The following is a 14,570-nucleotide window of genomic DNA, read 5'->3' on the forward strand; positions in this document are numbered from 1 at the left end:
ACGGCAGAGCAGAGGCGCGGCAAGAAGGCCTGGGCTGAGGGTGCCGCTCCGGCCACCTCCCTGCTGGGAGCCCAGTGCAGGGCCATCAGCCAACGTGGAGCGTGCCAAGGACCAAAGCGGCCTGGTGCTCCTGCCTCTCCATGGGCCAGCGGCAGGCTCTGCTCCATGCCACCCGCTCTGGGCCTCAGTGGGGTTGTTCGCCCTGAGCCTGGGCGCTCACTGGCAAGGGGAACAGGGACGCCTACTCACAGCCTTGGTTTAGGGATCAAGACACACATGTGACACGTAGTAAGGCAAAAGAACGGGGTGCTTCTTATTGATTGTTGTTGCTGAGACAGCTCGATCCAGGACCTGGCTGGAAGGGTGGCTGAGGGGCAGGCCTGGGCCCAGGACAAAGTTGGACTCTAAATGGGGACATTCAGAGCCAGGGCAGGGACAAAACAGGCAACACCAGTTTCCTGGGCGGATGGCTTCCCGGGTCTTGGTGGGCACTGGGCTAGGACTTCTGGGCCCTAGCCAGCTGTGGGAGAAGAGGGGAGGGATGGAGGACAGATGCCGGCCTTGGGGTCGCCAGGCACACCTGGTGGTCAGGAACTTTGCAGAGAAAGTTCCTTTCTTCCCAGCACAGAGCTGAGCACTGGCTCAGAGTGAACAGGTAGCGGAGGGTGGAGGGTGCCTTGCTACCCCTGGGGACCTCTCAGGATAGTGAAGAGACGGCTCCTCGTGGACACCCCAGGTGGGAAGGACAAGAGGACCCCCAGGAGAGATTGGGGACTCTGGTCCCTAAACAGGAGGGCAGGGCTTGGAGCTGGGGGCAACATGATCAGACACAAGCACAGCAAAGGGTGGAGAAGTCCAGCTTGGCCGGGGGCCCTGCGTTTCCAGCCTTCTTGTTGACCTTGGGCAGCAGCAGGAAGAAGGACATGGCCAGGGCACAGTGGTAGCAGCTATGGACATAGGTGTAATCCCAGTCCTGTGGGGGTGGGGTGAGTCAATCTGTGGCCTCCCCAGAGCCTATGGCCTCCCAGAGCCCACAGCCTCCCCGAGCCCTAGCCCGGTCACCCTGGCCTGGGGCCTCTCCTGTGTCCTGGCCTGCTTGGCTCTGCTGGGAGGTTCCTGTGTCCAGCCATGGAGGCCTTTCTTATCTCCAAATCTCTCCTGCGTCCAGGGTGGTGTTGCTCACCTGGCCTCTAACAGAAGACTGGGCCTCCTGCCTCCCTCCCTCCTCGTTCTCCTCCAGGTCATGGGCACCAGCCCCACACCCCTTGTCTCAGATACAGGCTCCCTGAAGTCAGGGCCTGTCTCCTGCCTCTCTGTGACCCCCAGGTCCACACAGGTCAGGATGCTAGTGGTGCTGGGTTTGGACAAAACCCCAACGCCCACCACAGGAGGAACAAGGAGTCAGGACAAGGAGCTTCCCAGCGAGGGTACAGTCTGCCACCCCCTGACCAGGGCTACTCCCAAGAGGGCTCTTCCCCAGTCAGCCTGTACCTCAAAGAAGAAGCGCAACATCAGGGACAGCGCCCCAAAGCAGAGGCCGGGGCCTATCTGCTGGGTGTAGACACTCTTGTCGGGGTACAAACCCTTCTTCTCCTTCATCTTCTGCAGCTGTGGGGACAGAGGAGGGACAGCACAGTGTCGGGAATGAGCAGGTGCACCTTGCACCAGGCCCTCCTCAGGCAGGAGAGGAGGCCCCGCATGCCTGGGCAGCACAACCAGTTGTCTGGACCCAGGCCCAGGTCACAGGACAGTGGAGGTCCTGGCCCAGGAGCCTCTGGGCCAGGCAGCTGCCCACAGGAAGTAGCAGGCTGCACTTGAGCTTCTGATTCCCAGCCCGAGGGAGCCTGAGGGGATCATTTACAGCAAAACCTACGTCACACCTTATGACTGCAGGTGCCCTGTGGCCCTCAGGGCACGCGTGTGGCACGGGGACAAACAGGGCGGCTTTGCTGGTTAAGGAAGCCACCGTGATACCAGCTCTGTGGGCACATTCAACCTGATTCCTCAGGCCTGGAATCCCTGGGCCTGGACTGTGGCTCTGGTGGGTGTTTCCCCTTAGTGGCAGGGAGCAGGCCGAGCGGACCTCGGTGGTGGAGGCCAGAGCCGGGGTTGTCTGGGCCGACAGAAGGAGGGACCGTCACCCATCGGCGAGGCAGAACCTGGGGTGGGGCAGCCCCCTGGCTGCACATCTCCCCATGGGAGCACAGACCCCAAGGAGGGCCTCACACCGGGTCTGGCGGCTCTCACCACCCAGGAGCTTTGAAACGGTGCCCAGCTTGAACTTTTCTGGAACTTGCGGTTGCTGACAGGAGTTGAGGACCCCCAGTGGGGCAGCTGAGGTGGGTCAGATAGACTGGCCCTGCCCTGGGAGCCCCAGCCCCACTCGCTCTGCTTCTGCGCCCAGGACTGTTCCAGAGTCTCTCCCCAGAAGTGGCAAGACCCGGGAGGGCAATCGGTTCACATTCCAGGAAGCAGCTGCCCTGGGACATCCAAAATAAACCACACATTCAGTGGTCTAGAAAACAGTTCGAGTCCCAGATGTTGGCTGTCCATCTCTGCTCCTGTGGACGGGCTGTGGCCCGAGGGCAGTGGACACCTCCTGGCACTTGGCGGGGAAATGAGGGAGTGAATTCTATCCTGGCTAATTAAAGCCTGGCCAGAGTCGGGTCCCGCCACACACCCGGGGCAGGAGCAGGAGGGGTTATCAGAGCCAGGCCGTGTTTATGCATTCCAGTGTGCTGATTAATGCCGGACCCCGAGCTCTATCCCACAGGGTTTTCAGGCTCCTGGGTCAGCCCAGGGCCTGCCTGGCGTCCAGAGTTAGGAGGCTCCCGTCTTCCTGCTGAGGCTGCAAGTTGGCTGCCTAGCTCCTTCCTCCACCAAAGCCAACCTGGAGCTTCTGGGCTGTGGGAAGAGGGACAGGGACAGCTGGCCACCAGGGCCTTTCCCCTCCATGCACCTGGTCAGGTGGCTCCTTCAACTGCCCTGAGAACACCGGGCTCACTGGGGCCCCAGCGGCCTGCTCTGGGCTGTACCCAGCAACCCAGCCAGCTCTCGGCTCACAGCCTGCCACAGACCAGGTCTCCTCCAGCCAGAGGTGGGACCCTGGACGCAAGGTGGTGCTTCCCGGGGGCTCAGGCCAGCAGTGTGCTGTGGCTTGGGGCCTGCGCTGGAGCTCCTGTCCTCGAGCCTGCCTCTGGGCTCCCCAGCCGCGCTCTGGGGTGGGTCCCAGGAAATGCTGTAATGCCTGTCTTTACTCTGGCTGGCTGGAGGGGGTTCCCAGCCTTGCAACCACTGGGGCCTCGGGGCGATGGAGGGTCAGGAGGTCTGGGAGCCAGTGGAAGGGCCCTGTGGGTTCCAGGCCACAGGGTCCTCCAGCCCAGGCTGCAGCCTCCCCACCACCTGCCCTCCTTCCTGTCCCTCCAGGAAGCAGCCGGTCAACCGCGCTGCTCCGCACGCCAAGCCCCGGTTCTTTCTCCGCCACAGCTGATACAGTAACAAGCCGGTCTTCAATCCCCCTGGGCTTTAGATGTATCACTTTTCATCTTTGGCTCCTCTCCTGACGCAGGTGCAGAGCTGTGGGAGGGAGGCTGAGGGCAGCTCGGCTGGACTGGGGTTGGCCATCACAGAGGAGGGCAGCCAGGGCAGGGTCAGAGCACCCGGAGCCTCTCACTGAACCCTTGGTCTGGCTACCTGCACAGGCAGGAGGACACAGGGGCCTTGAGGCTGGAGGAGTCAGGGCGGGGAAGCGTCTTGGGTTCCCCGGAGCACTCTGCTGAGGCGCATGCAGTACGCACCCACTTAGCTGCGATGACCAGGACGGCCATGCCAATGGGGCCCGAGTACACCCCGTAGCCCCAGCGGTCATGGTAGGTCCGCACTGCGATGGTCAGGACGCCAAGCATCACAAATGTCGACCTCTGAGGCTCGTCGAAGTCGGCCAGTGCTGGGGGTCAGGGAAAGACACCGGAGTGGTGAGTGGCCTCCCTCGTCCCTTCTGGCTGTGCCCCTGCCCTTAGGTGCACACGCAGAGGTCCCCTGACCAGCAGGACCCCAAGGTTTGCCTGGTGACCAAGAAGTCTGAGCACAGCTAGTTTCACAGGAAAGGCAAGAAGCTGCGTCCCCAGCATGGCCCAGCACCTTGCTCAAAAGACCAAGACACAATCGGAATGATGGTTGGGCCGGACCACCAGGCACATGAGACCCGAGGAGCTGTGGGCACTCACAGGCTGGTCAAAGGGGAGAAGCCTCAGGTGGCAGGGTCCCCCTGAGCCGAGACTGCTCCAAGAGCCAGGTGGAGGCCTTCCCTGGTGGTGGCATATGCTAGGCAAGTGCCCAGCAGGAGCTATACCCAGCCCCAGGTGAGGCCCTTGAAGGGCCCTCTCTTCCTGAAACCCTGAACCAAAAATGGCCTTGGTGAGCCGTGCTCCTGGAGGCAGACCCAGGAGCCCTGCCTGCCCTGCACAATGGCCCTGGGCGAGGGTGGCGGGTATGCAGGAGGTGCTCTGTGTGCCCTGCTCTTTAAATCTGTCACCACAAGCATTTGTCAAAGGAGTCACTTTAAGAGAGATAGGAAAGCGAGGAGGCAGCGTTTAAGCCCAGATATGAGATGCAGGGGAAGGGGGATCCTGGAGGCCAGGGGCTGTGGTGCGGCAGCAGGACTGGCTTTGGCCCTGGGGCAGGGTGGCCACTCACCCATCAGGGAGACCCACATGCTCAGCGCCGTCCCGTAGATGCTGAAATACTCCAGGAGGTCCTGGCGCATGAAGCAGAGCACAGACCAGCCGGGCCCGTCGCAGGCATGGTGGAGCTGCGGAGAATAGGGCGGTCAGTGGGAGCAGGGACAGGCTGCTGCCCCGAGGGGCTGCGGTCCCCAAGCACTGCCCCAGGCAGCTGCCCACTGCCTGGGAGACACAGCAGCTCTGTGCCTTGGTCTCCCCATCTGAACAGCAGGGGTACCCCGGGTGTGCCCCTCACAGGGTCTCACGGGGAGGCAAAGTGCCTGGAGTCTGGATGGCCCAAGGGCACGGTTGACATTACCCTGGCAGAGACCCAGAGACTGCTTACCTCCTCTGGTCTCCCTGGCCTGAGGCTGGGTGGTCACTCAGAGGAAGCCCACCAAGGTGGGGACCCTAAGATGGGACCTCGTCAAGCTCCTCCTCTGGGCTAACTGGAAGCACACATATGGGCCCGAGAACACAGCCTGGTTGGGGGCCACCCTGGCCTTCAGAGCCCAGGGGCCTTTCTTTGTGCCAGTGACCCCTGCAATGTCTGTTCTCCGGCACAGCCGTGCTCTCGGGTGGGAGTGGGCTCAGATCACCTCCAGAGAGGCAGGTTGCAGGCCCGGCCCCAGAGCTGCCAGCCCAGGAGGCCTGGTTAGGGCTGGAGATTGCACTTTGGGGAGAGTCCCAGCGGCTGCTGAGAGGTGCTGGCCAGCAGCCTTCGGTCTCTTCAGAGAGGAGGGTTAGCCTGGATCCCCAAACAGGGCCCAGACACAGGACCCTTGGTTCATCTGCCTCTGGCCCATGCTTGTCTGGACACCTGACTTAACAGCAATTTTAAAAACAAAGTGCGTATGTGGGGTGTTTTCCACGCAGTCAACTTACTTCTCAGGGAAAACAACTCTCTCCCCTCTGCATTCACATTTCATCGTTTTAAGTAATATTTAATTACATGACATAATTGTTTTGACAAGTTCAATGGCATAAACAAGCTGTGAGCCAGCACAGTGCACTCTTGGTAAGCCCAGCGCAGGAGGAGGGAGCAGGGTCTGCAGGCGGCAGGGAGGCTGCAGGCGGAGGGGCCCTGGGTGATCTGGCAGGGCGAGCAAGTGGGTTGATGGAGAGAGTTCGCTGACTGCAGTTCTACGCGGCACCTCAGAGGTGTTCATAAGAGATACAGCGTCCAGGACCAGGAAGGAGGTGGTCCTGCCTGTGCATTCTGGTCACATCCACCCAGAGAACTGCATTGAGCTTTGGATGCTACGTGGTTCTTGAGGCAACATTGGCAAAGAAGAGGGTAGAAGAGGTGATTAAGTGTAGGACATGACTATTCAGGGAACGAAGCTTCAGGTGGGGGCTGATTAAGGTGTTCAAATCTCTGTGGCATAGAGAAGGGAGGGGACACAGGCCTTCTGATGTTCTTGTGCTTCTGGTTCCTTCCAGAGCCAGATCTCCTACCCCCTGACCCCGCACCCCTCTGCTGTCTCTACCTCCCCTTGCACCACAGATTGCTGTGCGTGGTTAACTTATTCACTGTGAGAGTCTGGCAAGTGTTCGTGTGCTGCCCCTCAGGAGCAGGATAGTCTGTCTTGTCTGGCAGTGACGCCAGTTGGCAGCCTGGTGCTCACCCAGGTATGCAGGTGAAGAGAGGGAGGGTCCTGAGCTGACTGGAGAGCCAGCCTGCCCACAGGGCCAGGAGGGGCCTCTCCCACCAGGGCCTGGGCTCCTCCTGATGGCTGCTAGCTCTGTGTGACAGTGAGAGGTGAGCTCCAGAGCGGCACCACCTGCCCAAGGGACTGGGGTGGTGCTGTGATTGGCACCAGCCTACTGCCTCCAACGTGGAGGCAGACTGTGCCCAGCTAGCGTGCTGGGTGGGTGCTGTTGGCGTGGTGGGCAGGGCGCAGACTCTGCAATCAGGGCTAGCAGGGGGTTGCTGTGAAACTCAGGCAGGAGGCTGACCATGTGGGGCCTCCTCTGTCCCATGGATGAGAACACTGTCCCCGGGGCTCTTGACGGGACCCTGGGTAAAGTGACCAGCACAGTGTTCCCACAGGAACGGACATTGTCACAAGGGCCCTTGTCAGAGGCAGAAGCCACATGGAAGACGGGACTTCGGGAGGTGCAGACGTGGCTTTGAGGAAGACATTTGTCATGGGAGGCAGCTGCCTCTGCCACTCTGGGTGGGGCTGGGTAGGGCTGGGTGGGCCTCACAGGCTGATCACAAAGGCAGCTGCAGGGTCAGCCCATAGTCCGAGGGGCGGGGGGCTCACCTGCTGTTGCCCATGGTCTGCAGGGCTGGGTCTAACATGGGCCTTGGGGACAAGGCCCTAGCTTCTCCACCTGGCCCTGAGCCCCTGTACCCACACAGAAGTCTCCTCCTGGCTCTGCACCTTGGCTTCTTGACAGCTAAATAGGACTCCCTGGCCTGCGCAGGCTGGGGTCCCAGGAGGAGCCAGGGATGTCACCATGGTGGTGCAGGTGTCCTGGCCCCTCTGGGACTCAACCTCTTCATCCGTCAGCTGGGAACCCAGTGCTAGCCTCCTGGAGGTGCCAGACGCTGAAGCTGTCGCCAGCAGGACTGGGAGGGAGCTCTGTGGGGCCCAGCAGCCAGGGCTGGGGAGTCTCAGAGGGGCCAGGGGTGACACCTGGGGGGACGATGGGCAGGGAGCAGGGATGGAGAGACAGTCAATAGCGGATTAGAGAGACAGGGGAGATGGAGAGATGGCGGATTAGGTGGGTGATCAGGTAGATAGTAGATTTAGAGATCTGCGATGGACCGTCAGCAGATTACATAGGCAGGTGGGTGGTTAGCTAGAGGGACCCATGGGTAGGACGGAGGCACGTGGACTCAGGGGAATGAAGCTAGAGAAGAGGGAGAAGAAGAAAGTAAATTCCACAGGGTATAGCTCCAGAAAGAAAGAGAGCCAGGAATGGAGAGGGGAGAGAGAGGGAGAGGGAAAGGGAGAGGGAGAGAGGGAGAGGGGGAGAGGAGAGAGGGAGAGAGGGAGAGAGAGGGAGGGAGAGAGGAGAGAGGGAGAGGGAGAGAGAGAGAGAGGGAGGGGGAGAGAGGGAGAAAGAGGGAGGGAGAGAGGGAGAGGGAAAGGGAGAGGGAGAGAGGGAGAGGGGGGAGAGAGGGAGAGAGAGAGAGAGGGAGAGAGAGAGGGAGAGAGAGAGAGAGGGAGAGGGGGAGAGAGCGAGAACCAGAGAGAGAAAGCCAGCAAGAGAAACAAAGGGGAAGAGACCATGGCAGGAAATGAGGGAGAGAGAGGGAGAGAGAGAGGAGAGAGGGAGAGAGGGAGAGGGAGAGAGAGGGAGGGTGAGGGAGAGAGGGAGAGGGAGAGGGAGAGAGGGAGAGGGGGAGAGGGAGAGAGAGGGAGGGAGAGAGGAGAGAGGGAGAGGGGGAGAGGAGAGAGGGAAAGGGGGAGAGGAAGAGAGAGGGAGGGAGAGAGGAGAGAGGGAGAGAGGGAGAGGGAGAGAGAGGGAGGGGGAGAGAGGGAGAAAGAGGGAGGGAGAAAGGGAGAGAGAGGGAGAGAGAGAGAGAGGGTGAGGGGGGGAGGGGGAGAGGGAGAGAGGAGGGAGGGAGAGAGAGGGAGGGTGAGGGAGAGAGGGAGAGAGAGGGAAAGGGAGGGAGGGAGAGAGAGGGAGAGAGAGGGAGAGAAAGAGAGAGAGATAGAGACAGGGAGAGAGGGAGGGTGAGGGAGAGGGAGAGGGGGAGAGAGAGAGAGAGAGGGAGGGAGAAAGAGAGGGAGAGAGAGGGAGGGAGAGAGAGAGGGAGAGAGGAGGGAGGGAGAGAGAGGGAGGGTGAGGGAGAGAGGGAGAGAGAGGGAGAGAGAGGGAGGGAGAGAGAGAGAGAGAGGGAGAGGGGGAGAGAGCGAGAGAAACAAAGGGGAAGAGACCATGGCAGGAAATGAGGGAGAGAGAGGGCCCAGGAACAGCAACCTCAAAAGAAGCCAGCTGGGTGCCAGAGAAAATCATCCCATGACAGTTACCTGGAAACAGAGGGGAAGCCAGGGAGAGGGAGCTGAGAACCAGGCAGCCAGACACACACAGAAGGACCTGGGAAGGAGGCAGGCCCCGGGCAGAGGGCCGCAGACACGCCCTGGACGGTGGGCACTGGGCATCCTGCGGCCGACTCACTCCCAGGCCGAATCCTAGGATTGCCAAGCTGTCCAGCCCCTTCCCAGGCCTGCTCACCCTGCCCTCCTTGCTCACTGCCCCAAGGGCAGAGCTGGAAGAGAGGTGGGTGTGGACGGGGCAGCCCGGAGGGGCTTGTCCTCAGTGGCCGACAGGCTTCGTGGGCCTGGCAGTCATCCCAGAAAACTCTGGCACAGGTGGGGAAACCGAGGTCCAGAGAGAGGAAGGGAGTCCGGAGCCTCTTGGTCTCCTGGCTCACCCTGGGCACAGCCTGTGCGGTGCCGAGAGCCTCGGGGTCTTCCCCCCCCGGCCCCAGACTTACCGCCACGAAGAACATGGTGAAGAGGTAGACCATGGCCTCCATGTGGAAGCGCCTCCGGGCCGCGACACTGGCCGTGGGGAGCAAGGCCAGGCTGCTGAGGGTGGGCAGCAGCAGCTTGGCCACCAGTGTCCCCATGGAGCAGGGGCTGCAGGCCTCCGGGGTCCCCAGGCCAGGGCGCACAGGGAGAAGGCTTGGCCTCAGCAGCAGCTGCCGGAGCGCCCACGAGCACTCGAGTGCCCGGGCGAGCTGTGAGCCCCACGGCGACAGCTGAGGGGCCACGTGATCAGCCTCGCCTCGGTCTTCCTTTCATTTTTTTTTGAGAGGCCAGAGGAGTTGACTCAGGAGGCCCAGGAGGCCATGTCTGCTTTCGCTAAGGCAACAACCTTGGGAGGAAGCCCGTGAGTGCCGTCCCTGGTGTCTGGCACCTTCCATCCTCGCCTGGGGAAGGGTAGACTGGTGGGCACTGTAGTTTGACCATGTGTCCAGGGTGCCAGAGGTGACAGGACCCAGAGCCCAGCCCGTCGCGAGCGCCCAGATCTGCTGACGAGCCTTCCTCCTTCCCACCAGGGGTCCCACAGCTTCCTCTGCGGCTTCACGACCTTTCATACCGAGGTGTCCAGCAGGACCCCCTCCCAGCGCTCCAGCCTCCCTCCCCTCCTGTCCTTGGGCCTCCTTTGCTGGCCTTCAGGAAGGGGCCTCTCTTGCTGCAGAAGGTCTTGGGGGAGCTGTCTGGCGGGCAGCTGTCTCCCGTCCCCAGCCCGGAACGCAGGGCGTGACTCCTGCTCCTGCAGGCTCTTGCTCTGCACTGATGGATTCGAACAGCTTTCCCACCTGCCGCTTGCCACTCAGGTGGGGTTCACCCCAGATCAAGCACGTGTGCTAAGCCTGCAGTAGTCAGCTTTGACAGCCCCTCGGCCTCCGTCCCAGCACCCCGAGACGCTCGCCAAGCTCTCTCTGGTGCACCCCCAGCTAAAGCAGTCCCTGTCTCCACTTCTGCCCGGGCTGCCTTTGCTCTGTGTCTTGGCAGTGGACTGGGCAGCGCCTGCTCCCTCAGCCTGGCTTCTGTCTCTGGCGCAGGCTGCATCAGGGGCTGGCACTTGGGGGGGGGGGTTGTGCCCATCTGTAGCCACCCAAACTTCCCTTCCTCTGGGAACTGGATCTGGGTAGGGGCCACAGGCATCAGTGGCATCGTGCTCCCAGAGGCTGCAGTTGCTCCTGCCCTTTCTCCTGGCTGGGAGCTCCCACACACCTTTCCAGAAACCTCTTTCTTGTCTGAGGTTGGCTGGAACCCATTTCCAGGGTTTGCTTGGAGACATCCAGCTTGAGACGCCTGGTGGTGTCCTTTTTCCACAAGGATGCTTTTGAGCCCCCTCCTCCCCCAGCCTGTGCCCCCAGCCCCAGGCCCCGGCCCTCCTCCCATCCCCCTGCTGTCCTGGAGAAGGCCCTGTTCACTCCCATTGGGCAGCATGTTTGGGGGAGGGCTTCCAACGCACACCACCCGCTCCAAGCATCCTTCCTGTCCCGCACCTGCCCCCTGATGGGGTGCCCCTTTCCTGCCGGAGCTCTGGTGGGTGGGGTCCTCGCCGGTGCCCCCACTCCAAGCCTGGCACACTGTGGGTCTTCAACAAGCGTGGACTTAATGAGTGACTTTGTTAAAAGGATGAATGAAATTCCAAGGAGCGGGGCCGCAGCCTGTTTCCAGTCTGGCCTTCCAGGAGCCCAGTTCCCTCTCCAAATGGGAAAGCCAGGCCCTGCTGTGTGTGCAGGGGGGGAGGCACGCAGCCCCCAGGGTCCTCCTGTCTGACCTGCTTCTCACCTCCCTGCCCCCAGAGAGGAGTGGGGAGTGGAGAAGAAACGATCAAACGTCCAGTGCCCGGGAAGGCCGGAGGGAGCTCTCCGGCCGAGAGCCGTGCAGGGGCAGGAAGACATTCCACAGTTGGCTTGTGCAGAGCGTGTGCGTTTTGCAGCTGTGAGCTGGGCAGGCTGCAGGGGAGGAGAGGTGGGCCTGCACACGTGCTGCGCGAAGGGGAGGGGCCGAGGAGGGTCGTCCCAAAGTGGGGAGGCAGGTGGTTGCACAAAGGCTGGGCTGTGAGCTGCCTCTGTGGGGGTGGGGAGCGTGGAGTGGGGGCGGGGGCGGCTGTGTGTGGCTCCCATGGAGCCGGTCGCCTGGACACAGACCAGCTGGCTCTGGAGAGGGCGTCCTGCTCTGAGCAGGACTGAAGTGACCCTTGGTTCTCCCTGGAGCAGGGGAAGCCATTGGCCTGTGGGCCTGGAAGCAGGGAGGCCGTATGGAAAAGGCTGGAGGCTGCTGTGGGGGTGTTGCTGCCCTTGGAGACTGGGGAGGCCGGGCCACCAGAGTCCAGAGCTGGTCCCCTGGTCCCTCTGGCGCTCAGAGCCCCTGCCTGCCAGCCTCCAGCTGCCCTAGATCCCTCTGTGCATGCCCTTCTGCGGAGCCTGCCTCCTTCCCGCTCAGCCTCACCTCTCCCTTCTCTGAGCCTGCCGTGTGCGTGTGCCGTGTGCTGACGGCTCTTTATGCTCTCCCCATTTCACAGAGGTGGAAACCGAGGACCAGAAAGGAGCAGGGGACGTGCTCCAGGCTGTGGGCCAAGCCTGACCCCTAGGCCCAGTGCCCTCCCTCCTCTGTCCACTGAGCCTGGGAGGGCAAAGTGGTTTCCTTCATCGTGGTCCACGTGTCCCTGGAGGCCATTCCCAGCAGGCTCTTGGAGTGACTTGGCCTCAGCTCCAAGCCTCTCATCCAGCAGGTGGCGCTGGTCCCAGTGGGACGGAGCCGGGGGCAGGGCTGGGGCCAGTGTGGAGCGGGAGCTGACCTGCTTGCACCCCTTCCCTTGCCCCCTGAGCCTCAGGAGCAGCCAGCTTTATGGAGTTGCTGAAATGCCTGGAACGCTCCTGCCCCCGGCACAGCTGTCTGTCCGCCTGGCCCAAGAGAGCCCGGCAGCTGCCGCCGCGTTTGCGTCCTCCAGAGTTTGAATACCCAGCCCACGGTGCTGGGCAGCCCCAGCTATCTGGGCTGAGGCTCCCTATGCCGGGGAGGCAGCAGCCTCCGCCCAGGGGCCCCAGGCCTGGCTGGCCACTGGGGCTCTGTGCTCACGATGGGTGGCCTCACGTCTCTGCAGCTGGGGTGGCAATGAGCAGGCAGCTCAAGAGACATCACCCCCAGGCGGGCCGGGCCGAGGCCCATCCTTACTGGCACTGGCACCTCCATGTGCCCTTTGGCCCTGCGAGCCTCGGTTTCCGTCTAAAGCAGAGCTGTCATGCGCCTGCTGGACAGGAGCGCAGGGCAGAGCTGGGAGGGGCCGCGCCCCCGTTCCCTCCCTCAGCCTGGGGCTTCTGGTCCCCTGAGGGGCAAATGGACTCCTGTGGCACCTGGGTTCTGGGGCGCAGAGGGCCGGAACCACCCCGTGTTGCCCTGCCCTGCAGAGCCACAGGAGGCGCCTGCAAGCGCCATTTGCTGAGTGAGGTGGAGGGGGCAGCCACACAGTCAGCAGCAGCCGCAGCCTGGCGAGAGCTGCCCCAAAGGTCAGGGACAGCCTGGCAGCCGGCAAACGCTGGAGGAGGCTCTCCCCCAGCCCCTCCCTTGCCATATGTCCCATCTGCGAGCCCCAACAGCAATGGAGCCCCAACTCCTGGGTCCCTAGAAGACACGGAAGCCTTCCGGGAGACACTAGAGGACTCTCGGAGGGCAGGGGCAACTTGCTCCGCTGACTTCTGGCCACCTCAGCCGTCTAACCCAGTCTCGCTACACATTGTGGGACAGAGGAGCCCCTTCTCGTGGAGTCTCAGACCCAACCGTCCTGAGCAGTGCTGGCTGTCCACAGGCCCAAGTCCTCTGTACATCCTGCCTCAGCCCAGCAGAAAACACCAGGGCTCCTGACTGAGAGAAGAGGAGGAGGAACATGGAAGTCCATCTTGTGGGCTAGCCCAGGACCTGCTGGTCACCCAGGGGTCTGCAGCGTGCCTTCTCCCCAGACAGACTCCATGGGTCCTGGGGATGCTGCCCGAGAAATACCAACTCCCAGTAGTGGACTGAGCCACGGTGGGCTTTGCATTGGGAAGGGGCCTCCCAGAGGGAAGCCGGAATGCCCATGGGTACTGCAGAGGCCTGGGGGAGCTGGCCACACCGTTTGGCTGTCTCCCTCGGCCCAGCTCTCTCCTGCCCTGCCCCGCTTCTCCACATCAGATCTTTCGGGTGCTGAGTCTCATCCTCAGGGTTTGGCTCCTGAACCTGTCAGCTCTTTTCAGAGACCCCTCGCTAAGGAAGAGGCATTATGAACTCAGGGTTCCAGAGATCCTGGGCTCCAGGCCCAGCGGGCAAGCTGAGCATGCCAGTCACCTGACCCAGCCCTGGACTCGCAGCTGGGGGGCCAGGCAGGACCATGTGGCTGTGAGTCAGCTCTGGCCACTTTGGCCTCAATTTCCTTCTCTGTCTGGACACAACCATATTGCCTGATGTGGTTTCGTCAGGATTGAGGGAAAGAACATAAGGAAACCCAGGGCCCAGGGTCCAGGAATATGACCCTGAACAAAGCCAGGACTGCCCTGCCCCCTGCACTGGCCTCCTTGCAAACTCACGAGCCTCCCCCAGCCCCACGTGGAGACTGTTTATTGCTCCCATTGTGAGTTGAGAAAGTTGAGGCACAGAGAGGTCTTCCAACTCGCCCAAAGTCACCCAGCTAGAAAGAGACAAAGTTGGGATTTTAGCCCAGGAAACCTGGTTTCCAGTCAGACCAAGGCACAGGCAGGGCACCCAGCAGGACATCATGGTCACCTGAAGACTGGCTGTTCTCTACAGGGCTGGACCTCCAAGGTGCTGCCCTCCTGAGTGTGGGCTCCAAGGCCCTGATGCCCTGGTCACTGTGGGTGGGAAAGAGCTTGCTGTGGGGTGACCCTCTCGTCCACCCTGGATGTCAGGACACGGGATGCAGGACAAGTCCCGGAGCAGGTGAGTGGACAAAGCTTCTTCCCACAGATTCAACCCTGGGGTCCAGAGGAGAACTCTGGGGGGCGCTGGCGTCTGTCTGGACTGGATAGGGAGTCCACGCAAGGGCTTAACCACTAGGGATGCCAAGCCCCACTTTCCGTCCCCTGGAGCTGTCCTCCAAGGCCTGGTCCTCTTCCCAGTCTGGCCAGTCCCCTCTAAGCTGACCAGATGGTCCCTCGGGGGCCTGCTCCCAGTGGGTCCTGGGCTGGCAGTAGAGAGGAGGTTGGTAGGATGTTAGGAGGAGATGGCAGAGGAGGGCCACCCGAGAGACCTGGGCTGTTCTGGTCCTGCAGGCACTGGAGTGAGGCGGTCTGGGGTCTGGCTGTGGTCTCTGTCCTCCTGGGTTCTCTTCTGATGCTCCAGTGTGCAGGACAAGCCTTAGCTCCCAGCGAGG

At 62.0% G+C, this 14,570-nt stretch overlaps 1 protein-coding gene across 1 annotated transcript; it reads right to left on the bottom strand.

The window, feature by feature from the left end:
* Positions 1-300: 300 nt before the first annotated feature.
* Positions 301-9,411, bottom strand: Mymk (myomaker, myoblast fusion factor). Its single transcript, XM_047525283.1, has 5 exons — positions 9,178-9,411; positions 4,696-4,810; positions 3,798-3,946; positions 1,492-1,608; positions 301-973 (listed from the first exon to the last, which is right to left on the bottom strand). The coding sequence occupies exons 1-5, from the start codon at positions 9,310-9,312 to the stop codon at positions 824-826; spliced, it is 666 nt and encodes a 221-aa protein (XP_047381239.1). The 5' UTR covers positions 9,313-9,411; the 3' UTR covers positions 301-823.
* Between the last annotated feature and the right edge of the window lie 5,159 nt (positions 9,412-14,570).

The sequence above is a fragment of the Sciurus carolinensis genome, chromosome 14, assembly GCF_902686445.1.
Source record: "Sciurus carolinensis chromosome 14, mSciCar1.2, whole genome shotgun sequence".
NCBI classification, from domain to species: Eukaryota; Metazoa; Chordata; class Mammalia; order Rodentia; family Sciuridae; genus Sciurus; species Sciurus carolinensis.

Excerpts from the sequence above, each read along its gene's own strand:
- Mymk (XM_047525283.1), bottom strand. The coding sequence starts at position 9,312 with ATGGGGACACTGGTGGCCAAGCTGCTGCTGCCCACCCTCAGCAGCCTG. Across the intron at positions 4,811-9,177 it reads TCACCATGTTCTTCGTGGCG|CTCCACCATGCCTGCGACGG; the intron begins GTAAGTCTGGGG and ends TATTCTCCGCAG. Across the intron at positions 1,609-3,797 it reads TGGTCATCGCAGCTAAGTGG|CTGCAGAAGATGAAGGAGAA; the intron begins GTGCGTACTGCA and ends CTGTCCCCACAG.